The sequence below is a fragment of the Xiphophorus couchianus genome, chromosome 3 (assembly GCF_001444195.1).
Source record: "Xiphophorus couchianus chromosome 3, X_couchianus-1.0, whole genome shotgun sequence".
Classification (NCBI taxonomy): domain Eukaryota; kingdom Metazoa; phylum Chordata; class Actinopteri; order Cyprinodontiformes; family Poeciliidae; genus Xiphophorus; species Xiphophorus couchianus.
In genome coordinates, this window is record NC_040230.1 from 13898544 (window position 1) to 13926497 (window position 27954).

General features: G+C 37.2%; 3 protein-coding genes across 6 annotated transcripts; 2 read left to right on the forward strand and 1 right to left on the reverse strand.

The window, feature by feature from the left end:
* Positions 1-13: 13 nt before the first annotated feature.
* rbfox1l (RNA binding fox-1 homolog 1, like) lies at positions 14-15454 on the reverse strand. 2 transcript variants are annotated; one of them, XM_028012895.1, is made up of 12 exons: positions 15193-15454; positions 10085-10315; positions 5586-5765; positions 5057-5110; positions 4885-4977; positions 4725-4794; positions 3403-3462; positions 3174-3309; positions 2249-2288; positions 2101-2168; positions 916-997; positions 14-834 (listed from the first exon to the last, which is right to left on the reverse strand). In XM_028012895.1, the coding sequence occupies exons 1-12, from the start codon at positions 15277-15279 to the stop codon at positions 790-792; spliced, it is 1146 nt and encodes a 381-aa protein (XP_027868696.1). In that variant the 5' UTR covers positions 15280-15454; the 3' UTR covers positions 14-789. The 2 variants fall into 2 exon arrangements, with proteins under 2 accessions (XP_027868696.1, XP_027868694.1); XM_028012893.1 differs by having other exon boundaries at positions 3174-3462.
* Positions 15455-15955: 501 nt separating this feature from the next.
* On the forward strand, positions 15956-18845 carry rps9 (ribosomal protein S9). Of its 2 annotated transcripts, XR_003594930.1 has the most exons (6): positions 15956-16047; positions 16987-17098; positions 17182-17304; positions 17480-17666; positions 17766-17925; positions 18582-18710. XR_003594930.1 is itself a non-coding variant. In XM_028012896.1 (5 exons), exons 2-5 carry the CDS (start codon positions 17002-17004, stop codon positions 18757-18759), a joined length of 585 nt encoding a protein of 194 aa, XP_027868697.1. In that variant the 5' UTR covers positions 15958-16047; positions 16987-17001; the 3' UTR covers positions 18760-18845. The 2 variants fall into 2 exon arrangements, 1 of the variants encoding a protein (XP_027868697.1); XM_028012896.1 differs by lacking the exon at positions 17766-17925 and having other exon boundaries at positions 15958-16047; positions 18582-18845.
* A 382-nt stretch (positions 18846-19227) lies between these two features.
* Positions 19228-27954, forward strand: mboat7 (membrane bound O-acyltransferase domain containing 7). 2 transcript variants are annotated; one of them, XM_028013618.1, is made up of 9 exons: positions 19228-19340; positions 21980-22059; positions 22616-22745; positions 24175-24301; positions 24417-24573; positions 24962-25157; positions 25697-25849; positions 26390-26566; positions 27412-27814. In XM_028013618.1, the coding sequence occupies exons 2-9, from the start codon at positions 21984-21986 to the stop codon at positions 27812-27814; spliced, it is 1419 nt and encodes a 472-aa protein (XP_027869419.1). In that variant the 5' UTR covers positions 19228-19340; positions 21980-21983. The 2 variants fall into 2 exon arrangements, with proteins under 2 accessions (XP_027869419.1, XP_027869418.1); XM_028013617.1 differs by having other exon boundaries at positions 19249-19395; positions 27412-27954.

Genomic DNA, 27954 nt, shown 5'->3' on the forward strand with positions numbered 1-27954 from the left:
AAATGAGTAGGAGGAAAAGAGAAGAAAATCAGGTTTATTCAGAGGTAAACATCAAACAGCAGAAAAAAAAAGAGCGCAACAAGAACAAAAGACAGGCAGAAAAAGAATAATACAGGAAGTAATATTAAGAGCTGCAGCAAAGGATGAGAAAATCCCCAGAATATTAGTTCTCCCACTGAAAGCCAGAAAGGTTAATGGAAAATAAAATGAATTAGTTTGGCTACATGGACAGAAAAGGTGTACGATAAACAAAAAAAATTTCCAAATACTTCAACCCAACAGCTGTATGAAACTAAAAATGATTGAGAGGTAGATGGTTAGGGTGAGAAGAGACTTGATTCCAGCTGCATCCAGACAAACAGCCCTGATAGAGATCATAACGTCAGAGCTGTGTCTCTGTCTGTCCACTCTGTCACTGCACAACAAAGTGTGCTCCCACACCAACACTCAAAAACAGGGCACCATCAAAAATAAGTCATTTAACATTGTACAAAATGTTGTTTTGTACACTTTGACCCCTGAAATGTTTTGATTTTAAAACACAACAACTAGTCTCACAGCATTTATCACCAGCCAATGTCTCTGTAGAATCAGTTCACTCAAACAAACTCAGGTAAAGGCCTAATAAATTACATAAGATCCTCTTCTTCAGCAGATAAACGGGTCCTAAGGGATCCACAGTAACACTCTGGTTCGTCTCTGTGGAAGAAAACGGACATTTCCAAGCTTTAAGATATCATGACCTATCCCAGTCCCAGAGTTCATGGCAGATGCAAACATTTGGGAGGCTCAGTAGGGGGTGAAGCGGTTGTATCCTCCTCGGTACAGGCTGGCCTGTTGACAGAAGCAGGGTTGGAAGGTGTAAGCAGAGGGGCAGTAAATACCAGGTGCTCTGCACTTCTGGACTGAGCTCACCATCGTCCCGACTCCATATGTGGTTGTTGGTCCAACTGAGTGGTGATAAGGGTCGGCTGCTGCGGCGTAAACCCGTCCGTATCTGGTGAGGAAGACATGAAGCAGGTCTGAGTGTCAGACCTCTGGGTAAAATCAGCCTCCTACTAAAGAGGTTCTCAAACATCTTTGTTTCTGATTTTTAAAAGTGACAAATACTGGCTAACTGTGATGTATGAATGAAAACTTTTGACGAAACCTTTGATACTAGTAATATCAAGGTTTTTATTGGCAGGCTATCACAGCAAATTTTCTGCAAAGGCTGATGTTAATGTTGGCGTACCTCAGAGAGCGACATTAGGTCGTTCGCTTTGTAACTAGAACATTAAATATTTACATTTTCCACCATATTTTTGCAGTCAGATGAACGCAGATCATGCAGTTATACAATTTACAAGCAAAAAAAGAAGCAGCAGACACTTTTAGGAAGTTTTTATTCAAATGATTAATATCTCACGTTTTTCTCAATGTTTTTTTTAATTTAATTTCCAGCATGACAGTTACATCTCATTAGAACAATATTTGAATTAGACTAAGAAATGTATGATTATGAAATAGTAAATTAAATTCAAACTATCTAAATCCCCAAGCTCAAAAATAATATGTTTTAATCAAAGTAAAACCTAGTTATTGTAGTTAAAGTAATTTACTGATGAGAAAAATTTTACAGATGTTTTCACTTATAAAACTGCTGTATCGTAAATGCCTTCCTCGCTTTCTACTGGACAATAAAATGATTTATTTACTTGAGAAGGTGAGAAACTTTTGCAATCTTTTCTGAGTGAAAAATCTTGAAACAATTTTGTGTTTCTCTTTTTAGAATGCTGCATGTCTGAGAAAACCCCAAAGGCAACAGGAAAATGTGAACCATATGCTTTACAGGCCCACAGTGATTTTCTCAAGAACATTCGTTTGTTTGCAGAAGAAATATTTGAATGTTAAAAACATCTGACAGCAATAATAAAAGTAGTTTCTCTGATTTTTAATTTGGAGTTATAGTGTTCTGGAGCTGGGGGCATCTTTTGGGCCGTTCAACCCACAGAAAAAAAAACAACAATAACAAAATTTTAAAGAAAATGAAGATCAGTTTTACATATTTTCACATATCTGTGGAGTCATTAAGTGCACATTTATTACAGGTCGGCCTACCCGTCACTGTAGGCTGCTGTAGCAGCAGATGCAGACTGAGCCACTCTGTACGCTGTAGGATAACCTCCCTGAAATAAAATAACATTGATACAGTGTCATACAAAGATTAACTAATTTGAAAAATGTTAATTTTAACACAGCTCCTTACATAAACTTCTGCTCCATAGAGTCCATCCTGATATACAACCCTGGGGGTAAAAAAAAAGAAAATCACAAAAACACAGTCAAACAAAAAGTTAAGTAAAACTTGCCTTTGATTTTTATTAAATGTGTATTGGTGGAGGCCATAATCATGTAACTTTATCTGATTCAATATAATGTTTACAAGTTGAGTCAAATGTTTTTCATACGGTTTCTATCCATTTTTATCAAGGTTGTAAACTTACATAATCTTACTTACACATACAATATCACTTTTTAAAAGGATTGTGGAATTCATGTCATTTAACACTTAAGTGAAGCAAATTAATGTTAAGCACACAGAAAGGACTGAAAGAACAAAGTATATATAGCTATATAAAAAACTCATGGGTTTATTCTATAAAATAGGTCCCATCAATCCAATTACTTTGCCTGAAAGCTGAAGCTCAGATTTGGGAATGACTTTGAGGATGGGAAAGATTTGTGATTTTCCTACTTCCAAATGAAAAAAAAAAACCACGAAACTATAAAATATTTTTAAAAAACTATAAAATATAGATGAACTTGTATATTGATTAGCGTAGGGATTAGAGGTTTACCTGAAAATATAGTAATTTACTGAGATTGTTTTTATAGGCAGAAAAGCTAAAAATGTTAGCACTTTCACAAAGTTGTTTTTATATAAAATAAGCTGAAACTGAATCTCCACTAGCTCTTGTTTAAACTAAGCTAGCATTAGCATTGCAGCGTTGCTAGTTGCTACAGGAAGTCAGAGAAGTACCAGTTTATCACCTATGTGTTTTATTTTAAGGTTATCAGACGGTTTATGTCCTGTTTACAAATTGTTGTCACATAATAATCATTTAGTTTTTGGTATGTTTAGCCAGCTGTGAGTCCAGGGCCGCCAGTGATTGTTGAACCCAGGGTCTTACCCCGGATAGGCGGGAACAGCAGCAGGCGCGCCAGCTGCAGAACGAATGGCGTTGTAGACGGCACGACCCCGACCTCGCAGTGCAGATCCCCGGTAGGCCAAGGTAGGAGTCGCTACTGGGTATGGAAAACTGGCAACTACAAACATAGAAATTGAGAGAAAATAAACTTCTTTCACAGTGCAATGTACAATAAAGGCTCTCACTGTTATAGGAATATAAATCAGCCCACCTGTATAAAGCTCAGGTGCGTACATTGCGCCCATTACAGGGTTGATCTTCCAACCAGATGCTGAGAAGAAATGAAAAAATAAATGATAACCACCTATACATAAACGGACCCCTTAATCATGGCGTAGGTCTAGTCAAAGCATCTCTTCGTCCAGGTGGTGACCAGGATATCAGAGGTTATTGATCTTGGTAACTAAAGTTTACAAAATTGTATCTGAATGTCTGTTCATACCTACTGAAGTCATTCTGTTTTGCTAATTGAGAATAAACATTGAAATACTTTGTTCACCATTGATTATGACTGGTGTCAAACCTTCAGTGTGAAGCTTTATTTTATTGAATATAATGTTTAAAAAGGTGAATATGAAAATAGTTACAATCATGACTTACTATGATTAGATTAATTGACATGCAGCAGCCTAGAGAGGTTTCTCTTCAGACTGAATTTGGTGATAGGAAAAAAGTAGTGCGATTCATTTGTTTTGGTAAACGTAGCTTTTATTTTACCTCAAGTCCACGTCTGATTGGCTAATCCGTTGTTATATTTCCTTCCACTGAGTCAGGTTTTAGACTCAGAAAGTAAACCTCGATGGACCGTAACTTTCTCTACCAACCCAGAAATATGCAGAGATTTGGTTGAGATACATGTTTTTGTTGCATCACAGCTATGTTTTGTGTGTCTTTTTATGGAAGATAATTTTTTCCCTCCATACACCTTAGACATTTTTACAGCATCACAGTAATTGTTATTATCTGTGTTTCCTTTGGTATCAGAACAGCATGATGTTACCAAAGTAAGGCATACTTTGGTAACATCATGGCAGTTCTAGTATTACAATTTAACAAATTAAAATTGGTTTATCTTCCTTTTTCTTGCCGAATTTAGAGCTAAGATGTAAAACCCATTACATGGAATAACATTATAGGTTCCTGGTAAATATTAGATTTTAATCAGTTTTGTTAATATTTTGAAAGTCTATTACCTGGCCATAAAATTCCCCTTTAGTCACAATAGTGTACAATAGCAATGTCCTTGTTTGCTAACCTTTATATTTGTTTGTAGGGTTTATTTTTGTGAAAATATTCACTGATGATTAGATGTTAGGCTAATAATAAATTTAATTCTTGATGGTATTAACAAATAGCTCTTGTTGATTCTTCCTAAGGTATTTAATGGGAATGTTAACTTTATTCTAAATAAATTTAAATCCATGAAAAGGCAGGATATAATCCTCAGATTGATTTTGATGGATAACTTAAGCATTAATAAAGCTTCAGACAGCTATAATAGCAATGAAACAAGGCTACATTCAGTTGTCTTACTTGATATTTCTCCATTCATAAGAGGTGTCTGAGGCTTCTTGGTCACTACTCTTGCAGTGGCATTATTGACCTGAGAAAACCGACAAAAACAGCAAGCTCAATAAAAATTAATTTCATGGGATGCTCATATGGAAATCTACAAATAGTAAGAACTCTTCACCTCAATCTTCCTGCCTTCTACGATCGTCCCATTTAGCTTTTCTCTCGCTCGGTCTGCCTCCGTAGCACTCTCAAAAGTCACAAATCCAAAACCCTGAACAACATCCATTTTATTTACATTTATTTTGATGGCAGTTTTAACTGTGGTGAAGTGGTTTTGTGTCGTCGCTCACCTTTGACCCTCTTTCATTGAAGATGATTTCTACATCGAGGATTTTGCCAAATTGCTGCAAAATTCATAATAAAGTGAAATAGTGATCCAAAACCTAGAGAAAGACTTTGAAAAACATTTTAAAATATGCAACAATTATGCATAATTCATGTTTTGCTTATTTTTATATTTCTATTTTTGTCTCAACTGCTTCTAAAAACAGTGAAAGAGCTTAATCATGTTTTTTGGCAATAATTTAAAGTTTTTTGGTGTCTGAAAAATGAGCCCTTTCAAAAACCAGCTAATTGTGGTGTCACATTGCAGCGTTACCTAGCAACCCCAGCAAGGCCTCTAGGAGCAGCTTATTTGGATTTAAAGTGACAGGAGACCTAAAACAGCTCATTCTGAACAGAGCTCAAATTAAGCAGAACTGACCAGACTAAAATCTCCTTTAAGGATGATTTTTTAAAATAAAATCTTAACTTGTTCAAGGAAGCACAATAGGTCAACTTCAGAGACAACCCATTGATAAAGAAGAGTTAATGTCATACCCCAAACATCTGGCGGAGGTCGGGGTCTCTGAAGCGGAAAGGGATGTTGGAGACATGCAGGCGTTTTGGTTGGGCCTTCCCTGAGCTTTCCTCCTCTGTTCCGGTTCCCGCTCCTGCCCCCGACGACACAGACACACCGAGAGCCTGGGGGTCAGAGGTCACGCTGGCCAAAGCATCCTCCTGACAGAGAAGAAGCAAAGCAGAAAGGACGAGACGAAAGGGGACGTGATGGTACAGACGGAAACAGGAAGATACAAAACAAAAGAGGGAGAGGGCATGAATGAGATGAGACGGAAGAAGACAAAGAGAGCAGCGTTACTGGAAAAAGCAAATCAAGATTTTCTGATGATCAGGTCAGCAAGTTCAGCGAGAGCTTTCAGAAAAAAACTGTAAAGATTACATCATGTCAGCATCACATGACATTCAACAAAGATCATGTTCATGAGCTCAAGTGGTCCAAACCGTGTTTAGCGAGCATTCAGCAACCAGTGATGCCTCTCAGGCAAAGGTAAGGCAGGTGTGTGAATTTACTAGTAAAGTGTCTGGAAATACATGCCTGCAGGAGGACAACTAAATTCTGTTGCGACACCTCCAGGCGCTGCAACCATCTTCTGATGTCTATTTATTTCTCATTTTGTACTATTTATTTCTTTATCTTTGTATATTACGTATATACACATAACCTGCATCTTAACTCGAGTCGAGCAAATCTCAATCTCGTTGTAATCTGTTGATGACAATGACAATAAATCTTATCTTATCTTATCTTATCTTATCTAATAATCTAAAAACACAGATTACAGCGGTAAAGCTAACCGTCACTTTGAGACTAAATATAATTTAGAAATATTTGTAAGACATTAATGTGTATGCAGTTGTACAACATAAGTAAGTACACAGATGTGCAACATGACTCAAATATCACCATTTAAATCTGTGCAAACGTAAAAATTTGTATTATATAAAGTCGAATCTGATCTGATTAGTGGGGGCTGACTTGGTGGACAGAAGGCTGATCCAAAAACACTACAACGACTAAAACCATTTTTAGCTACAGCTGTTCTTAAAATATAAAATACATCTTTATTTGGCTTGGCGAGCCATGATGTAAACATGCAAACAGAAAGCTAAAGCCTATATTTTAAAAACGGGTGGATGTTCCTGTGGTTAATTTTTAAGCAATGTTCATGCAGTTAGAAAAAAAAAAAGTCAGCTGCAGTTGTATTTGTTTTGTTTAATTGTGTATTTTTTACTATTCAGTAGTTCTTCTGAATTACAGTGCCTTGCCAAAGGATTTTGTCTTGTTAGAAATGGAAACGTTAATTTATTTTACTAGGATTTTATACAATAGACCTACATAAATACTAAATAATTGTAAAGTAAAACAAAAGCCATACATGCTTTTGTTACTTTTACTTGTTACTTTGTCTACAAATTTTATTTTAATTTGACAAAATGTGGCAGGAATTTGGTTTTAGCTCCCCTGAGTCAATAATTTACATAATAATCTTTTTTGCGTTCTGTTTCAGTTTTGCCAATCTAGAGAATAAAAATGTCCATGTTTTTTAATAAAATATCTCAAGCTCAATCAGGTTATAGGAAGTATCTGTGAATGTTGATATTAAAGTACTGCCACAGACTTTCAGTGGGATTTAGTTGTGGACTTTGACTAGGCCATTTTAACACATAATGTTCTTTGATTATTCACTTGTAGCTTTAGGTTTGTTCTCCTACTGGCTCAAATTAAATTAAACAGAGTCAGACAGCAAACCCAGTTTCATTTTGGACCGTATCAAAAATCTGAATGTTCTTTAAGGGCTGGTTCTGCCAGAATATATTAATAAAACCAATTAAACTGTTGTCAATAAATAGGATTTTGTGGTGTTAATTTAGAAATATTTGTAAGACATTAATGTGATATTAGCACTAACATATGATGTTGAATGTGACTTGTTATTACTGGTTATTTAAATCACGGTCTATAACTTGACAACCACATAAGGCTGAGACAACAGTCAGTTAAATCCAACGTTTTTGACCAATTTTGAGAAAACTTTGCAGTAAAATGTGGGGATTTGTTGATTTTGTGTGAATTTGAGGATTTGTGAAAAACTGGAGGTACTTACTGATGTAACTTGAAGTCTGGAGAGCCACATAAAAAGTTACGGTGGGCGAGATTTGGCCCCCGGGCCTTGAGTTTGACACATGTGGCGTACACTATTCAGGTCACTACTGTAGACAATTCACTACACTGGATCTTATTTAGGGGTTTCAGAGCAAAATGGCTGAATACAAATGCCTGCCACACTTTTCAAGTCTTATTTGTAAAATACTTCAAAACCATGTATGTTTTTCTTTTCATTTCACTTCACAAGTATGCAGCAAAATGTGACAAAGCGGAAAAGTTTGTGAACACTTTAACAAGGCACTCTATTTATTTTTGATTAACAGTGAAAGTGATCAGTTATTAAAAGCTAATGAAAAAAATCTGAATTATTTGATTTTCATGTGATGCAACACAAAAATGTTCTCACCTCTGTTGCACAAGTTGCACTTCCTACCTGAGCTGTGTGGCCTGTGTGTATAAACTGCCTCATGCAAAACAATTCAGAGAGTAATGTGCCAAAACCAAAACATTCATGGTCTCACAATGCACCACAATGCTGGAGTGTGCGCTGATATGCACTGGGTGCAGGATCATCAATCGTTGCAAGAAAAGTGTTAAAACTATTTAAAATAAAAGCCCAAGAAGGATCTTAAAAATACAAAATTTTATCATAGCTGCAAAAGGATGGACAGAGAGCATAATAAGGAGAAGGAAAAGAAAGCATGAAAATACAAGAAGGAATTGCACTTTAAAGATTTGAAAATTAGCATTCTAGTACCAGGAGGCAGATAAGGAGAAAAGAGGCCTCGGTGCAGCAGTGAAAGACAGAAATAAACCAGAGGGAACAAGGCAAAGATGGTGCACAGGAAGCTTAAAATGAGGAGGATGATGAGAAGAAGGCAAAGGGGGGGATCAGAACCGAGGGGTCAGTTTCAGGTCATGGTGCTGCTTTTCTGCCAAGTGTTAAATGTAAAATGTCAAGGGGCAACATTAATAAGATGGTGGCAGGGAAAAGGTTCAGGGATACATTCACCCAGGGAGGCATAACATAGGCTCACAGTACTGGCTTTCTGTGACTGACTGCAGCAGACAGCATCACATCCACCCTCAAACACACACCCACACACAGGCCGGGGCAGGGGGACCGGGGGGAGCCGGGTGGTGGTGTCGCGTCACGATGCAGATTTGTGTTCTGGACCTGAGCGATATTTCAGAGCGGGGAGAGGGAGGAGGGTTTTTCATCTGGTCAGCACTTCCCCACTTTGACCCCCTCCCTCCGAGGCGACGTCTCAGCTTTCCCCCGAAATTCAGCACGGACCCAAGAATGTCAGGGGCTCTATAGCGATAAAATATATAGACGGGGGCCACAAAAAACACCATTTATGAGAGGACGAAGAGATATCTGCGGCACAAGCAGCAGGACACACAGCCGAAGTGCCACACAAATCAAACTAAATGGCTCATGTCTTCATGACTGAACTGCAATGAAGGAAAACAGCAACACTGCCATTTCAACCTGCTTCATCATTTTCATTTATAATAAATACCCTTAAATCACTTCATCAGTCAGAAAAGTCTTTACTTTTTAAAGGATTTGAAAATCAGATTTTCTTTCCTTATATTTTACTGCAGCCCATTAAACAGCAGTGATTTATAAACAAGTTTCTTTCCATATGCTAAACTTTGTTGTTGTCTTTTTAAAGTACTGTATCAGATAGGCTGGGTCAGACTTTAGAAAGGGCTTACAGATTTATTTATTTATTTTTTATGAATGTGTGTTTTTGCAGACATTTTACTTCATGTCAAACTCATAGACACAAATCAGGTGACTTGTACTATTTTGGGATTTTTATGAATATAATCAATATTCACACATTCTAAAATTATTGTGCAGTTATAGTCAATATTTTTGGGAACAACATGAACCTCCATGTTATCAAACTTACCATGCATCATTTCATACCTGCTGTATATGACTACCTATTAATGTACTGGAATTTGCAATAGTAAAATAATTTTTCTTTAGTGGATGGGGCACCAAAACTGGTGCAGCCCAGAGGCCCATATCCTTCTAAATCCGGCCCTGCAGATTGCTCTCCAAAGCTTACATAAAAAAGTAAACAAAACAGAAAATGCTGCAATCTTGAAATGTGACCTGTTTTACTAGCAGCTAAAAAAGACGCAGAGGAAACGCAGATATTTATTTCCAACAACAAACACGCCGTCAGCTGTCCCCCAAGGGCTCCGTACAAGGACATAACAGAGACGAGCCTCTAAATATAGAGAGAAACTTTATCTCAGAGCTCTGCTGTGACCTATATTGGATAATAAATTACTGAAGATCAGATTTTATTGGGACTTGATTCCAGTTTTTATCACAAACCTCTCTTACCGTGTTGCTGGGGGTCAGGGTGTCGGCCCCTTCGAGCTGGGGGCCCTGATAGACCCTGAGCTGGGGGTGTTCAGGGTAGTCAGAGCTGTGCGAGCTGAAATCAAGAGTGGGCAGCCTGCTGGCAGATGTTGGTGGGCCTTGAGTAGGCGGAGGGTACGAAGGTGGTGGAGCATAAACCTGTGGGAGGGCGGGGTCTGCGCTGCCGGCTCCGGGCTCCTGGGCGGGCCCCCCCTGGAGAGAGGAGATGAGTCTCTGGTCACAAAAAAACTCAAAGATGTAAACAAATAAACCACATGATGCTCTTCTTCTGCAACAAACTGTTAACAGAGCAGAGAAAATATGTTAAAATGACAGACAAACGTGCAATAATGTTAAAATAAAGAGATTCAGTTCTCTTCATATGGCAATAAAATAAGTTGTGGAAACAGTGTAGAAAATCTTTACAGGAAACTTTTACCACAAAAGGAAAATACAAGGTACAAACGTCTTATATATAAAAAACATTATAAAAGACAAATAAAGAACTAGTCTGCAATGCACAATGATTTGTTTGTTTATTGTTTTTGAGACTTGTTTGAAAGAAACATCCATCATAAAATCAGTGTAAATTTCACAAAGAAAAATATTCTGCATTTTGACAATTTAGATGAGTAAACCTTCAGTTCATTTGGTCTTTCAGTTTTCATGTATTTTCCTGTTTTTGTTTAGTTTTTATCCCATTTTAGTCTTTTTAAAATGTGTTTTGTATTTCAAAAACACATTTAAAATACAAAATGACAAATGACATTTTTATGTTTTAGTTTTAGCATAGAAATGTCATTTGTGGAAATGGTTAAATCCTTTTTCAAATAAAGTTTTTAAAATATACTAAAAACAGTAACAAACCTAACAACGAATGGCAAGATATGCAGATGATAAATTGTACAATTTTAATTAAAAAAAAAATTAAAAACCTGTTTTTCACTGACATGTCATTTTTTATTTTATTTTTATTTTTTTACACCTCCAGATAAAATATCTAAAACCAGTTGATTTGAGGCTTTTTTTTTTAGTGTGTGACACAAACATCCAAGTCTAATCAGAAACAATGAAAGTGTCATAAACTTTTCAGTCTCAAACTTATAATGAAATCAAACTAAATCCTACAGTTAAAGAGGAATTGTTTTACCAAGCTTTGATGGTTCTCTCTCTGATGCATTTTACAACAACTGCTGCATGTTTTAATGCCGGCGGATCACCCGCCCACCACAGCATGACTGCCTCTCATCAACCAATCACATCCAATCAGCGCCTGACCAGCTCCAGTCACCTCCACCCCGACATGACTCCTGAAGCTGCAGCACGCTGCGCTGATTTTTCTGATCATCATTAAAACATCAGGGGGATTCCATAAGTGGATGTTTATATTACTTCATTGAAAATAAAAATACTATTAAATGAGATGTGATTCGATGGCTTCTACACGTGTCAATTAAAAGATTTTAAATAGTTTAAAATTAAAGTGTGTAAAAGTTAAGAAGAGTTAGCTATTTTACTTTCTAAAAGTGTAAAAAAAAAGTATCTTTTTTGTTGTGTTCATGTAGTTCTGATATACTGAGAGTTTAATCTATTCTTTGTGTTTGTGTTTGAGCTTGTTTTGTTTATCTGTGTTGAAATGCTGGTTGTGGTGATGAATGTTCTTCACAAGACGAGAAGTGCCTAATCAATTTCTAAACGACTTTAAACCAGCCCTGTGAATTTAGATAAAGACAGCTTAATGGTTTCAGGTTTCAAAAATCAATTTCAAAGCCTCTTTTATCTAAACTCTGATTTGAAAAAACTGAGTCAATTCATCAGAGTTGACATCGGAAATCAATATGGCAGCTGAAGGTAGAAAACATAACGTTGCTGAAAAGAAAGAAACTGCCGATGGTTTATCTTTTATATCTTCTCAACCTTTAGTAAACAAATTGCTGCATAAAATGCTGAGAAATGCCATGGCTTTGTGTTGCTACTGCTTAGTTTTATTTGAAATATATCTGAGATTGATACCAGGTTAAAGGTCACAAGTCAGAACTTCATTGGGATTTGGTAATTGTTCTGAAAGCAATGCATCTCTCTGCATCGTAAACATCAACACTCTCTCTCTGTGTAACTCAGTTAGATTAGATAAAAACTATCACAAGCTTTAATACTCAGTTTATAGTAATAGTTTATACCTGTAACTTTCAGTGCATTTTATATGAAGGGCAGCCATATTGGTTATTGAGCTCAGATTCAGACTTTTCCTGTCAGAAATTCCCCTTCAGAGAGTTTTTGTTGAATTTTCATTTAGAAACTTGGATAAATTGTAGGTAGCTTTGTCAGAGGATGCAAATCTCACTGTTTTTCACAAGTACTGACCTCCAAGATAAATTTAAGGCATCGTGAAGTATTTGTAGATTGACGAAAACCCTTTTTACTCTTGTTATGTTGAAAATAAAGCCTTTTAAGATGTGGGACGTGAAGCAGCAGATTGTTGTTTACACCTAGTCGTGTAGCTAAGATGCTTTAGGATCATGATGCATGCGCCCTACTAGCACAACTTTACTATACTTAGTTTGTACACACTATTCCTTACTACTTAGCCTATAATTGTCTTATATTGAAATTAGTTTAATTATCTGAAACCTGTATGTGTGTACATGTGTTAGAGGGCACAAATACTTTTGTCACTGAATATGATCAGTGATTATGTTTATATTTGTAGTTGCTGACTCTTTAGCATCATCTCTAAATTTATGACAGAATTTCAAATTATTGCTATTACCATTGAGCTAAATTGATTCCCTAACACATCTAAATGCAGATTTTTCCTGCACCATTCACTTTTACAAGTATTTCAGCTTTTTATCTTTAGAAACTGTCTCTGTCTCTGTTTTATATCTTCTCTGCAGATATAAAACAGAGAGATTAAGCAAGATGAAAGAGTCTGTTAGATATCACTGTCAGCCTCCCTCCTCCTTCTAACTCCCAGCCTGACTCAGTCAACAGATGCAAACACACAGACCTTTTTTTTTTTAAAAAAAAAAATCCCCATTTGTTCGCTCTTTCTCTCCTCTCCTTCTTCAGCTGTCAGTGGGCAATCAGAGGCCGACAGCTCGGAGCCAGGTGCTCGCAGTGGCAGCTGCCACAGGATTTACACAAGGCCACTCAGACTGCAGATGTTGGCAGCTCAGTGGCCCTCAAGAACAAGTCTTACAGCAATACCCAGCTTGTTTGGGGGAAATGGATACTTATTGCTCCATTTGTGTTGTGTATTTTGATTTTTAGATTAAAAAACTATAAATGTGGCTCTAACAGAGTGAGGCAAAGAAAATGGAGAGAAGGGGGAAGACAAAGAGAGGCATGTGTCAGTCGTCCCTCGGTGGACTTTAAAGCACAGCTGTTGCAACTTGAGACTCAGTGGATGTTCAGCCCAAACTGGTGACATTAAACTGTACTTTAAAATAATCCTTTAAAGGTGAAATTGTTCTAAGATAATTTAAGAACAAGCATTTCACTCTTTAGGCTTTTACATGAACAACATCTTACTTTTGAGGTATTTTTTGCTGCAATCTCCCATTTATGTTGATCAAGTTATCAATTAAAGCTGCAATAGATAACTTTAAAAAACGTTCAAACAGTTTGAACATCCACTGCTTCCAGTCAGAAACAACCAATCAGAGCCAAGAGGAGGGTCTTAGCGCTGTCAATCATGTTTGTGTATGCAAGAACCAAGTGAGTGCAGAACCTTTAATTTTTTTCATAGATTGTTCGTCTGATATTATACTGTCAGGACATAGTGACAGTTTTAACAAATATGTAAAATAATGATAATTTTTATAAAATGTACCCCCACTTTAAATGTAAATTTTATCCTTGCTGTTAAACTGAACACATGTAAACACAGGTTTTACAACTGTCTTCAGTGCTGCTGGATGCAAATGACACAACACAGGAAACAGAACCTCTTCTGCTAATTGTCGGTTCAGGAGAAGAAGACTAAAAATACTGCTAGTGTGAAGCTCAGTGACAAGGCAGAGAGATACCAGAAGCATTGTGGCTTTACTGGTATGTCAGGGGCACTTGCTGCTGGTATCACTCAGACCAGAGGACTAAAGATAGTGTCCCCTTAGCTAGATAAAGAAAAGATACTGCAGAATGTTATTCCTTTATTCTCTGGATTTATTTCTAATCTTTCTCTGACAGAATACAGCAAAAAACTTTAACCTTTGAGTCTTTTGTTTGTTTGTCCTTTCCCCCCCCAAACATCTAAAAACTGCTTTGAATCTAAAATAATTTGCTAAAATGTTAAAATAGCAATTTTATAATGGTCAAAAGAAAGAAATCCAGTTTGTGTAAATTTGGATTTTCTCTTATGAAATTAAAACAATTAGTCTGTCTATTCAAGTTTTAAATTACATAACAAAATTATTGGCAAAGAGACAAAGATTGTTTTATTTCTAGTCAAATTTCTTACACTCTGAAAGTTGTCAGACGTCAACATGAGCGAGCAAATACTTCATCCCGTGACGTCATCTCACTCACGGTAGGAGTGCGATTCTGCTTCAGACGCTCATAAGACAAATGTTTACGCTTTACTTATCCTCATCTAGATTCACCAGAAGGTTATACATGTTTGCATATGTTAAAAATGTTACTGCTTATATATTTGTTTGTGTTTGTGGTGAAAGAAATTACACAATTTACAGAAGAAACAGCGCCTCCTACAGTCAGAGTGTATGACGGTATTAGGTGTCATTTCTCTTCTCTGGTGATTTTATTTTTATTGTTTTAAAAATAAAAAATACAATTAAACCAGGTTTAAATTTCCACTGAAAAAACTGACTGTATTTCAATTAAATACTTTGTATTTTAAGTACTATATTTTTTGTTTTTCATTACTTGTTTTTTGAATCAAATGACCAACGCATGCATGGACCAACATTACCACTTTATGCAGCTCATTCAGAGTATTCTTATTGCAACATTATTCATTGCTTTGCTTATTTCTGTTCTCTTAATCAAAGGGTAGTTGGAGTCATTAGGTCAAAGATCAACAGACGTCTGTATGACACTGTGAAATTGCAGAATAAATCAAGCGTTACCTGAACTAGGCTGGGGTAGCATGTGGTTGTCTGTGGATAGACGGGAAGTCCGTAAGGCTGGAGGATCACAGTGGGTGAGGAGAGCATAGCCCGGGAGGTGGAGGGGAAAAGGAGAAAGGAAAGCAAGGAAAAAGGAAAAAGTTTGTATGCACACGGAAGATCAGGCAACCAAACTGGAGTAAAGAAAAAAAAAAAAGAGGAAAAATCCCAAACAGAAGTAGCACAAGATCCTCCTGGGTTAGGATTGTACTTCACCTGACAGGTAATTTAAAAAAAAATACAAAGAAACTTCCTTAGTCAGGAGAAGAGAGTGTATGGAGCGTTGAAAGAGAAAACAAGTGTGCTTCTGTGTGTTCATCAGTTGATCATGCTGGATGACAGACAGAAACACATGCTGGGGGTCCCCTTTCAGAGTTATAAAAATAGCAATGTCCTTCTGGTTGAGTTTATCACCCTACCTTCTTCACAATTATACATCATTTAATGTAAGACGAGACATTAATAGCATGAATATGCACAATAAATTGCCATTGTTTAATTTGAGATAAAGTTAGTTACATGAACACAGAAACAAACTTTTATGATTTAGTAATTTAGTTGTGTTTCCGTTTTATCATGGAGGACTGACTGGAAAAATAAAATTGACAAAAGAAACGACAGAACGCTAAGATCCGTAAAAAAGTTTGATCTGTTTTACAATTTTTCTATTTGACCAATAGAGGGCAGCACAAAATCAAGTTATATTCCGTTTTAAGGACGAGAGGCATGATGGGACATGTAGTGTTTTGTCTGCCGTATAAAACAGCATGAACTCCGCTTCTCTTCCTCTTTACTAAGCGAGCCTGAGCGAGACAGGTACGGCCCACTACTTCATGCTTAACAGGCTCGAATTTGTGACTTCGAACTACGATATGCTCAGTCGCTGATACGTAATACAGATATTCAAAATAAATATCTTAAATTTCCGACATTTAATGTTTAGCGAATTTGAGGATTTAGCTATATTGTGGAAGCTAATGCTAGCTCGTCTCGTTAAACAACGTGGTGCGATGCGGCTAAGGCCTAGTAGTATGGATGGACAAGATTTTCAGCACATTTTACTTTTATTTCCAGTTAAACCCAACATTTCTTTGCATATTTAATATTCTACAATTGTTATATTTGATCGCATAATTGCCTTTATTCTACTGAACATAAGGAAAGTTAATAGGTTTTTAGCTTTGAGGCTAAAGCTATAAAAAACGCGTGCTTTGTAAAACTCCGTAATTCTTACATAATTTTCTTCAAATTACTTGATGCCAGAAACCCATTTTGTTAACGAATCTATATTTCATTGTTTAGATTTCTTTGCAATTTGAATGATTTGGTCATTTACATGGGTACAGCAGAACTGGATTTACCAAGTAAAAAAAATATTAAAAACTATATTTATCTTGTGAAATTTATTTTACTGTTCCTTTGGTGTCAGATATATTTATGCTGAGAAGTGTGGAAAAGTATACTGATTAACATTAAGAGCACTTGCTGTGTTTACGATGCACCGCTGATGTTCTGCAATTTTGTTTTTTACCAATCCCATTATTTATCTCTAACACCAATCAGCTCTTTTTTGAATGCAACCTTATGTTGGGTGTGTTTAGATAAAGTACTAAATGTTGTCATACATCGGCTCTTTGACATGAAATAAAGTTCGTAATTGATGTGCTTTTGGCAAAGATGCCAGGCATCATTGACAAAGTTGTTTTTTGTCACATACATTAAGTTTTTGCTAATGTCATTATTTTCATTTTGCAGGCTCTATAAGCCACCATGCCCGTTGCCAGAAGTTGGGTTTGTCGTAAGACATATGTCACCCCACGCCGTCCCTTCGAGAAGTCCCGTCTTGACCAGGAGTTAAAACTCATTGGTATGCTTTGATTTTGTTAAATTGTAACAACAGACTTTTAAAAAAATTTTTTAGTTTATTTGAACGATTATCTTTCTTTCCAGGCGAGTATGGTCTGAGGAACAAGCGTGAGGTGTGGAGGGTCAAGTTTACCCTGGCTAAGATCCGTAAAGCTGCCAGAGAGCTGCTCACTCTGGACGAGAAGGACCCCAAACGTCTGTTTGAAGGTATAAGGAACAACTTGAACATAGTTGAAGTTGGCCGATGATTTAATTATACATTTTCAGACTTCACTGTGGTGTCACGAATTCCTCGTCAATGAGGCCATTATTGTTTCTGTATGAAACTCAGAGACATATACCATGTTCCTTTTGAAATTTACGCTTTTTTTGTGTTTTCCAGGTAATGCTTTGCTCAGGCGTCTGGTGAGAATCGGTGTGCTGGATGAGGGTAAGATGAAGCTCGATTACATCCTGGGTCTGAAGGTTGAGGATTTCTTGGAGAGGAGGCTGCAGACTCAAGTCTTCAAGCTCGGACTTGCCAAGAGTATCCACCACGCTCGTGTCCTGATCCGCCAGAGGCACATTCGGTGAGTTTTCAGACCTCTGGAAGAATTCAAGTAAACACAAGAGGGTCTAAAAATCTGCTTAGGGACTCATGAGAAACTTGCTGCTTCCTCTTCCATCAGAGGACCACCAACCTGTAGCACTCTGCGTTGAGATCTCTTAAGCATTTCAACAAGGTCACTTCGGTATCAAAGCCGTATACCTTGTCAGTAGACATTGCCCAGAGCCAATCCTGCTGTCTATTGGCTCAAGACTGTGCCACGGTGACGTGGTGGCTGTCAGGTAAGGTAAGGGGGATTGCACCTCGGGCAATTGTGGTACTCACTGCACCTTGTGTTGTGAGCTACCGAACACTCGGGCTGGTGATTTAAGATTTACGAGCAGATTTTCTGTGGTGTCAAGAATTCCTCGTCAATGAAGCCTGGTTTATATTTACAGTGGTGTAAATTGTTAGTCATAATCTGTGAAATATTCGGGCCAAAAGTGCTACAATTCATTGCATAAATGGTTAAATATGTGTGCTTTAAACAAATGTGTAATTGAATTTCTTTTAAATAACTCAACATGTCTTTTGTAATGAACTAAAACATTGATAATGACATCAATTAGATTAAATCTCTGGTATTCAACAAAATTACAATACTTTTTAGAGGTGAAAAATTAATTGACTAGTAAATTATGAATAGAAAATTAGATAAAATGGAAATAAATTGGTAAAATGTGGAAAATGGCAGCTAAAATCTATCACTTAATTTTAATTAACTTCAGATAAAAGTTAAACAGAATAGCTGAATTTTTAAAAATACTGAACAAATTTGAGATTGTGGCACTTAGAAAACCTGATGGTGATAGTAATTAAAGACTGGAAATCAGAGCATGAGAAAGTTTTATCTTTTTATCCAAGTTCTCTGACCTCCATTTTATTTCTGTGTTGGCAGTGTGCGCAAGCAGGTAGTGAACATCCCCTCCTTTGTGGTTCGCTTGGACAGCCAGAAGCACATCGACTTCTCTCTGAGGTCCCCGTACGGCGGAGGACGCCCCGGCCGCGTCAAGAGAAAGAACGCCAAGAAGGGTCAGGGTGGAGCTGGAGGAGCTGATGATGAGGAGGAAGATTAAAAAGGATTTATTCCAGGAAGTGTTTTGTTCACTTCCTGTTCTGTTAAATTCCTAATAAAAATATTTGGTTTGACCAAAGAACTGCACTGCATCATGTGGCTTTATTTTATTAATTTTTTATTTTTATATAAAAGTTTAAGGTAATTAGACCATTAATACTTACATTTTTACAATTGTAATAAAGTCGAGGGGGATAAATAGTTACCTAAGGGCAGCTACTGTAACTACACTGAATTAAGTGAAAGTTGGATCAAAATTACATTTAGTTGGTGACAAGGAATTGAATTAAGTTTATACTATATATTTATATTATATACATTATATTTTAAGTTTAATTTGACAGCTTAATAGATTAACTTGATTAAAATTAGTTCAACCAGGAACAAATTTAAATGGAATCAACCTATTTTTCCAATGTATGAGGTTGTTTGGTACAGTCCCGACTCGCATAAGTAGAATGGTACAATCCTCTTGCGTCATGACGTCACCACGCTGGATGTACAACGACAAACCCGGAGGTGAACTCTTCCACCGGTTAGGCGTGAATGAGCGACGAGGGACGGATTTCATGGAACGTGCAGGTTAAACCGGAGATAGAAATCTTTTATTTTTTGGCAAACTCTGCTTTTTATGAGTGTAAGTACATAAATTCTGCAATTCTGATCGTCGGCAGCATTTATAGCCGTTAAAAAGCACCTAATTTACGCTAAACTGCTAAAACGTTGCAAAGCTTTCGCTGCTTTCTGTGAAAAAAAGAAGTGCATTTCAAATTAGGCATTTTTTTTTCCATTTAAAACCTTAAATATAAGGTATGCTTCTATTTTCACCTTATAGCAGCTTGTTGCACGCAGCGTTTTTGACTAGTTTGGCTTTTTATCTGCCTGTAGCCATTAACGGTTATTAAAAATGACATTCGGTAGTGAATATTGTGGTTCCGTGTTTGTAATCGGAAATGACCCTAATTGGGAAAGTTTTAGCTTCATTTGTGGCCATAAGTTGTGAAATACGTGAGTGTACTTGCTATCTGTTGCCACAACAGTGGGAGATGAAGTATTCGGGTTGACGTAGGCGCTTTTTAATCTGCGTTAAAGCATTAAAACCAACACGTCTGAGCACATTTTGAAGCTGACAACATTCCTCACCTGAAACAGAGCAGAGTCTATTCAACTATGCAAACATAATGATGTGTAGATCGTGAATGGAAGGCATTTAAATATAATGTCCTACCAAATAGTGTGTCCAGTTATTCAGTTGCGATTGTAGAAGTATTGCTCAAAACAATATTGTCATTCTGCTCTATTTAGAAGGTATCAAAGTGCAATTTTTGTACATACATCTGCAAAAAAATTATTTTACAATCCCTAATTTAAGATGCCACTTAAGACAGATAAGAGCTTTTTTTTTTTTTATCTGCTTCACCATGTCTCATCTAAAGAGTAAGATGATTCTTTAGGGTTCAGACATTAAATAGGAAGCTTCATTTATAACAGTGAACTAAAATAAATAATCTCATAGTTCTTCCAACATATGCATTGTTTAACAAATTGCTGTCTATAATTTTCCTAGCGACAAGTAGCTAAAGAAACCATATTAAAAGTTATTTGTTGAAATAATGAGCAATTTCCTAATCTGCTGACATACAGTGCTAGTCTCTCTTAAATTTGTTAATCCCATTGTTTTAACGCTGATCTTGCTACAGACTTCACTCAACAATGCAAAGAACCAATATTGTTATGTACAACAGTAAAATTATCAAAGAACAAGCTAGACTGTATCATTTGATATTTTGTTTCTGTTGCAAAGATATGATTTCTCCCTATTTCCTTAGATAGAGGATGGAAAATACTAAACGGAGAACACTTAGACTCATTAAGTCACATATTTTTTCATCTTCAATATACAGATAAGTGTCTTTTTTGCCATATCAAAAATTGGCTGCATGTAATATTTGGTAGGCTGTTATACTGAAAGTTCATTCCTTTCACATCCTGCATGCTAGTATTACATGTGGCTAATTAAATGAACTTTATCTGTGTTTGAGCCCCTGCTTAGCTTACATTTGACTGTCTTAGATTTTGAAGTCAGAGAGTGAGTGTGATATAAGGAAAAATAAAGAGAAGATTTTAGATATGTCATCTTAGTAATATCCAACAATAGTATAAGATTCACACCGTTTTTTCAATTAATTTTTAAGTCGTATTCATGCACCAACAAAGTGATTTGTAGGCAAAAACCATGGCTTATTTCCATGTGGTTCTCTTGTCATCTGTGATATAAAACAGAGAAAAATAATGAGGCAGCAATAAAATAAACCTGGATAATCTCGTATAAGGTAACACAGGCCCATAAGCCATAAAAGTTAATGTAATGCATTTGTCTTATGTCTGTGGAAAGAACCTGAATAAGCACAATGAATTTAGTAAGGACAGGGGAAACATGAAAAACTTTACTATTTCATAATATTATAATATACAAAAACACCAGATTCAAAGTTCAGTCTGCTTGAATTTAGAAAAAATAAACAATTTGGCTTAATATATTATCAGTCTCACTTTTTCCTGAGGTATTTCTCAGCTCTTTTTTTGTATAATTGTTTTTTTTTTTTTTTTTTTTACCAATTGTTGCAGTAGTCATGTGTTTAAGAAAGGACAAATTACATTTTTCTTTGTTGTGATCAAGTACAGGTACAAAATTAAAGCTTGAAATCTGCTTAACCATTTTAGAAATATCTCACTTCATTCCATCGCAGTTGGAGAAAACCTTCTGCTATATCTATCTCCAATAGGTTGAAAAAGGAGTGCAAAGACTAAAATATATTTTTTTAATTAAAGATAAAAATCAATTATATAAATCCTAAAATGAAAGATGATTTTTCTTCTACACCTTGGCATAACTTGTCTGCGCTCACTTACTGTTTAGAACGATGTTAGCATCCACTCTAGCTATTATGCTGTAATTGAGTATATAATAAATGCTTTTAAGTGCAAATCTCTAATGTTACTTTGGAGAAATACAAAATCTAAGACAACCATAATATATGGCTATCTTATATAAGTTGGATTTATTAAAAACAGTTTCCATCTTAAAATACTTCTGTTTGTATCTTTAATCATGAGATATATTAGAATTAAAGGCATATTGCATTGGTACGGTGTTTTTCCTCAATGTTAGACATGTTGTATGTGAATTTAACACACTGATCCGTGTTTCCTGTCTGCAGAAACATGTCTCCCGATGAGCTGGTATATTTGGGCGTCCTTGCTGCCTCCATCCCTGTTGGGTTCCTCTTTCGCTATCTCAGTGAGTATTTTGCATAGCTGCTTAGGTTTCATTGTCAGAGCCAAATTTTACAGTTGTTGTTTTGCATTAATTTCCTGATGTTATTTTTTGACTGAAAATTGTCCAAATTCTAGATTAATGGCTGTCACTTGTAGCCGTAGATCTGGATACTCGGGACTTTTATATCTTTGAAGGGAAAAAAAATCTGCTTCTAGTACTCTGCATCATAGCTTTTTCTAATGATGTTTTGTACTAAGTTTTTATTTACACTTTTATCACTTCTGTTCCATCTATATTCCTACACACTTGTGACATTTATTTTGTTTGAAATCCACCATAAATGTTTATTACCCCTCTGTGGGTAATGGACATCTGTTAATCAAGAGAACAGATCTATGCTAATTGCTGCTGGTGTGAGATAAAGAATTTACAGGATTTACCTCAATAGCAGGATGAACATCTTCCACAATTGTAGTTGGAAGCTCCTCTATTTAAGCTTGAAATCATGTGTCAGGTGTTTTTTTTGTTGTTGTTGTTTTGTTTTTACCAATAAAACTCTGGTTTTCTTTTGCTTCAGGTTCGTCTGTGAAGCAGGTGGCATCTCTCTTCCTGGGTTTGTCCATCACCATCGCTTTGTGTCACATCCACACTCTGCACTCCCTGGTGACGGTGATAGGAACATGGATTATCATTAAGAGCAGCTGGCGGTGAGTGATTACCCTCTTTGCATTTTTAAAATGTAAGTAGAAGTAAGTCTTGATCATAATTAGTCTGCAGCTTAGAGTGATCTGTGAGATGTTATTTAGTAAATATGCTCCAAACCCAAAGGCAGGGTGATATGTATCTGAAACTGTCCAGCAATAAATGTTTACCAGAACATAACTTTTACTGAGGTTTTTAGAAAACATTGCCTGGATTGTTTCTTTATTTTATAGAATAATCTTCCTGTGGTTCATCTCAATGGGAAACCAGTTTACATGTTGACGTCCTTTAACATTTGGCTGCACATTAGAAAAATGTGCAGCCAAAAAAAAAAAAGTAACGTAAATGCGGTGTTCCGCTGAAAGGTACATGTTTGTTAAGTTTTGCATTATTCTTAAAATACACTGATCAGAACATCTTGACCACCTGCCTGAAAGCCTGCTATCCCTCTTTTTGCTGCAGAAACCTTGACCTGTTTTGTTTTGGTCTCTCAAAACTGTGAGTAGCAGATCCTTTAAGACCAACAAGACCCATGGATCAGACCTACTTGTCCTGTTCATCCTACAAATGCCTGATTAGATATGGATCTTTGGCATATAGAATCAAAGCTTGAAAATCAAACTCACAGTTTTGCTCCTCAAAGCATCCATGAACTATTTTTTTCTTTGCAGCTGCAGCATTAAACTGCTAAAAGAGGTCACAGCCATCAGGGAGTACTGCCTCAGTTAAAATGTGAACCTGCACTGCGATACTCAGATAGGGCCACATGGATAGCAGGACCTGCAGCATTACACTGTCTCTTCTTTCTTCCCATAATGCATCATGGTCTCATGTGTTCTCCAGTTAAATGACGCACATACCTCGCCATCCACAGGATGTAAAAGAAAATCAGACCAGGCCACCTTCTTCCATCGCGTCCTGGTTTGGTTCTGAAGATTACCTCCCCATTCTTGGTTCTTTCAGTGGTGGATAGTATGAACACACTGATTGGACTGCAATGAACTGTGTATTCTGTCAGAACCAGCATAAGCTTTTTCAGTCTTTGGAGCAGATCATCTCTTGGATCTTACACCTGGGCCAACCTTTGCTCCCCATGTGCAAAGACAGTAGCTGTTTCATCTCCCTCCCATTTGATTGGATCCTGACCACTGCAGGTGGGGAACACACCACAAGAGCTAAAGCTTTGGACATGCTCTGTTTGAGTTGTAAGCCATTACAGCAAGTCTTCTGTCAAACCTGCTCAAATTTGTACATTTGTCTGTTTTTCCTGTTTCCAAAATGTCAACTTTGAAGACACTTTGTTCAGTCGTCGGCTCATGTATCGGACCTGCAAGTGTCCGTGACCGTAACGTTATGCTTGATTGGTATAATTACCGTCATGAATTAAGTGAGTGTAGATTTTGTGGACTCATAATGCCTGCCTTTGCTCATCAGGCATGCCCCAGCACTGAGTCTCAGCTGGACGTTTCTCTACCTGCTCTTTTTTCGTCTGGTCACCTGGTTCAATCTTCCCCAGCCAACACCGTTTGCCAATGCCGTCCAGCTACTCCTCACACTTAAGGTAGAAAAACCCACAAACACTCACGCACAGTAACATCGTCTGTTTGTATATCAAAAACGTGTCCTGTTTCTTGACATTTCGCGTATTTAACTTATGATGTTTGTTTTTCTCTCAGATGGTCAGTCTTGCCAATGAGGTGCACAGCTTCCATGTAGAGAAGAAGAGAGATGTGAGCTCCTTTGCTAAGTCTCCAGTCATTGGTGGTCTGTCTCAAGAACCTTCCTTCTACGACATTCTGTCCTATAGTTACTGTTATGTCGGTATAATGACCGGTAAGTCAACATTAAGTCTTCTCTAAATGAACTTGCTTATATCTGCTTTGATATTTAACAGCAAAATCCTAAGCTTTCATATGCGCTGATGTTGCAATCGATGTTCATTGTCTTTTGCATGATTTATAACCAATGTCTCTCTTTGTCTCACTTCTTGCCACTTGTCCAACATTGTGAGTCCATATTATTTGATATTATTTCTCTGTGCCTGTAGTTTTCATATATGTATTTCTGCTGTCTTTGCTTTCCCGCCCCTCTTTCCTCCTTCTTTTGCACCACCTTGTTTTCCAACATTGTCTTTTGCATCATCCTTATTGCTTGTTTTATTGATCCCTCTCTTCTCACCGCTGTGGTTTCTCCTTTGTCTCATTACCCCGACTCCCTAAAGGCCCGTTCTTCCGCTTCCAAACATACATGGACTGGCTGAAGCAGCCGAACCCGCTGGCTCTGCCCAGCTGGGAACCTTGTCTACAACGCTTGAAGATGGTCCCAGTTTTCGGGGTTCTGTTTGTGACCGTCAACTACTACTTTCCACTTTCTTACGTCCGCACAGACGAGTTCCTGGACCAAAACATTTTCTTCAGGTAAATTTTGCTACAGTGACTTCACAGTGCATAATTTATCTTTTGTAGATTTGTTTTATCATTGTAATAATATAACTCACAGGTGAAATTGAACACGTAAATTGATGAGTTGAAAATAAACAAAGTCCTAATTACATTTCTACAAATAAATTAGGATAAATAAAGAGGGATTCTTTATAAAATCCGGAAAATTATGGACCGCCCTGACCATCCTCTTCAAGAGGCTGTGTCTTCAGTCAGAGGCTTCTTCAAATTTGTTGCAATACAGACTGCTACAGGAAATATTTTCTGAGAAGAGCCGTTACTATCTACAGTGACCCTTTAAATAATTTGAATTAATATGAGTGACAACAACATTTAATTTTCCACTGGGAAATTAATTGAATTTGAATAATCCTGTATTTAGATATTTGTACATTATGGCAACAAAGGGAGAGTCTGGCTGCAGTTTTCCATAGTAGAAAAATCTTATCAGATGAAAAATAATTTTCTTTGTGTCAGCTGAACGATTGTCTTTTCTTCCTCCTCTGTGTCACCAGGTTATTCTACATGGTCGCAGTGTTTTTTGTGTTCAGGATGCGTTTCTATTCGGCGTGGTGTGGCGCTGAGGCAGGCTGCATCAGCGCAGGTCTCGGCTGCTATCCTGAGAAAGCGCTTTCAAAACCTGGAGGAGGACCCACCGTGAACTACAGGTCGTTACCTCACCATCGAAGTTTGTTACAAACCATTTAGCAGAAGTGGGAAAGCAAGGATCTGATCAGATTAGACCAAAGTTGAACTTTCATTATGCTGGTTAGATATGATGGGAAGACAGGTGGAACTAATTATAGGGAAATAATCAAATTAAACGTATTTAACCTCAAAACACATTTAAGACTTTGCGGAAAGACAAATAATGTCCTCGGCTGCTTCTCATCCAACTAGACTGTATTTAAGCTATTTCACTAAGAAAAATTGGCAAATATTATATTGTCTAGATGTGTCCTAAAAAGGAGTTTGACTGAAGGAGGCTGAATAGAAATCGTCGGCTCATGTACCTCACATTAATCTGATTTATAATTGTATACATTTTGAGTTGATCCGTCATAAAATCAAGATAAAATACTTTCAAGTTTGTGGTTGTAACATAAAATAGTATGAAAAGGTTTATTTGCAATTGGTGTCAGTACTTTTCAAAGTAACTGTATAATACTTTCTGTTAATAAATTTATTTTTCCTCGCTTTTTGAGCAGCCCTGATCCCAGCACTGAAGAGAAATACAACTTCAAAACCATCCAGAACATTGATTGTTACAACACGGACTTCTGTGTGAAGGTCCGACACGGGATGCGTTACTGGAACATGACGGTGCAGTGGTGGCTGCACCACTACATCTACCCAAACGCCCCCTTCAAGTCCTACGCACTCAGGTAGGACTTACTCCTGCTGTGCAACAATAACAGATCCCTGGGAGATCTTAAACCCTGAAACTGTGTGGCATGTGCAAACTAATTAAAAACAAAATTTTAAAGGGGCAGTATTATGTAAAATGTACTTTTTTGAGCTTGACATCATCTTATAATGTTATTCCTCATCAAACGCAAACCTAGAGTTTTGTTTGGATTTTTTCATGCATGATTTAAACTCCATGGCAACCATTCAGCTGTATAAAACGCTTGTTGGACCTAGCTCCGCCTTCGAGTCGCAGCTCCGCCTCACAGAGCATTCCCCCACTCTGCTCCTTCAGACTAGCCAGCAGCAACTAGCAAACAGCTGGTAGAACTGTGCATCAGTGCGCTCATCATATGAGCTGCTTCTCATTGGAACGCTAGTAAAAACACTGTGGGGTAAAAACATTGTTTTTTAAAAGAGGAGTGATGTTGTGATGACCTCATGAAAGTGCCGTGTAAGAAAGGACAAGAGTTTCTTAAGGAGACAGAGGCCCAATTTCAAGGCGTTAGAGTTATGAAGTCAGTTTTCTTTTTGATATGTAGCATTTTTAAAACACCTGAAGGTAACATGGTTACTTCATTGTGCTATAAAATGTCACTATGTGGTTGTGAAACACATCATACTGCCCCTTTAAATGAAAAACATCCTATTCATTGCTAATTCTGGCTCTTAGTGTAAAGTTTGTCTGTTCAAAATTAAGATTTTACTCACAAAAATAGAAGAAAGTCTAACAAAGAACAAATATTTCTAGATTATGGTGAGTAATGGGACATAAAACGATATTTGGACTTCAGTTCTTCTCTATTGTCTCTCTGCTCCTCAGAGCTGGATGGACCATGTTCATCAGTGCCTACTGGCACGGATTACACGCAGGTTACTACCTCTCCTTCCTCACCATCCCGCTGTGCATCGCAGCAGAGTCTGCCATGGAGTCTGCCGTCAGATCCAAACTGGGTCCCACCGGACAGAACGTCTTCGACTGGATCCACTGGTTCCTGAAAATGAGGGCCTATGACTACATGTGCATGGGCTTCGTGCTGCTGAAGGCGTCCGACACCATCAACTACTGGATGTCCATCTACTTCACCATGCATGTCATTGCTGTCGGCTGCATAATAGTGGGCAAGGTCTTGAAGGGGGGGAGGAGAGACGGGAAGAAAGGGGAGAAGGAGCGAATAAATGAGGAGATGACTGAACACATGAAAACTGGACAGAAATCAGAATGAATGGAGGAACAGAAAAGGACTGCTTTTAGCTTTTAGTCATGTTTCTACCAACAGACATGACATCGGTCCAAGACGGTTTCTTCTTAGAAACAGACTTCTTAGAAAAGTCCGTTTTATTAAAAATGCAGTTAAGAGTGTCA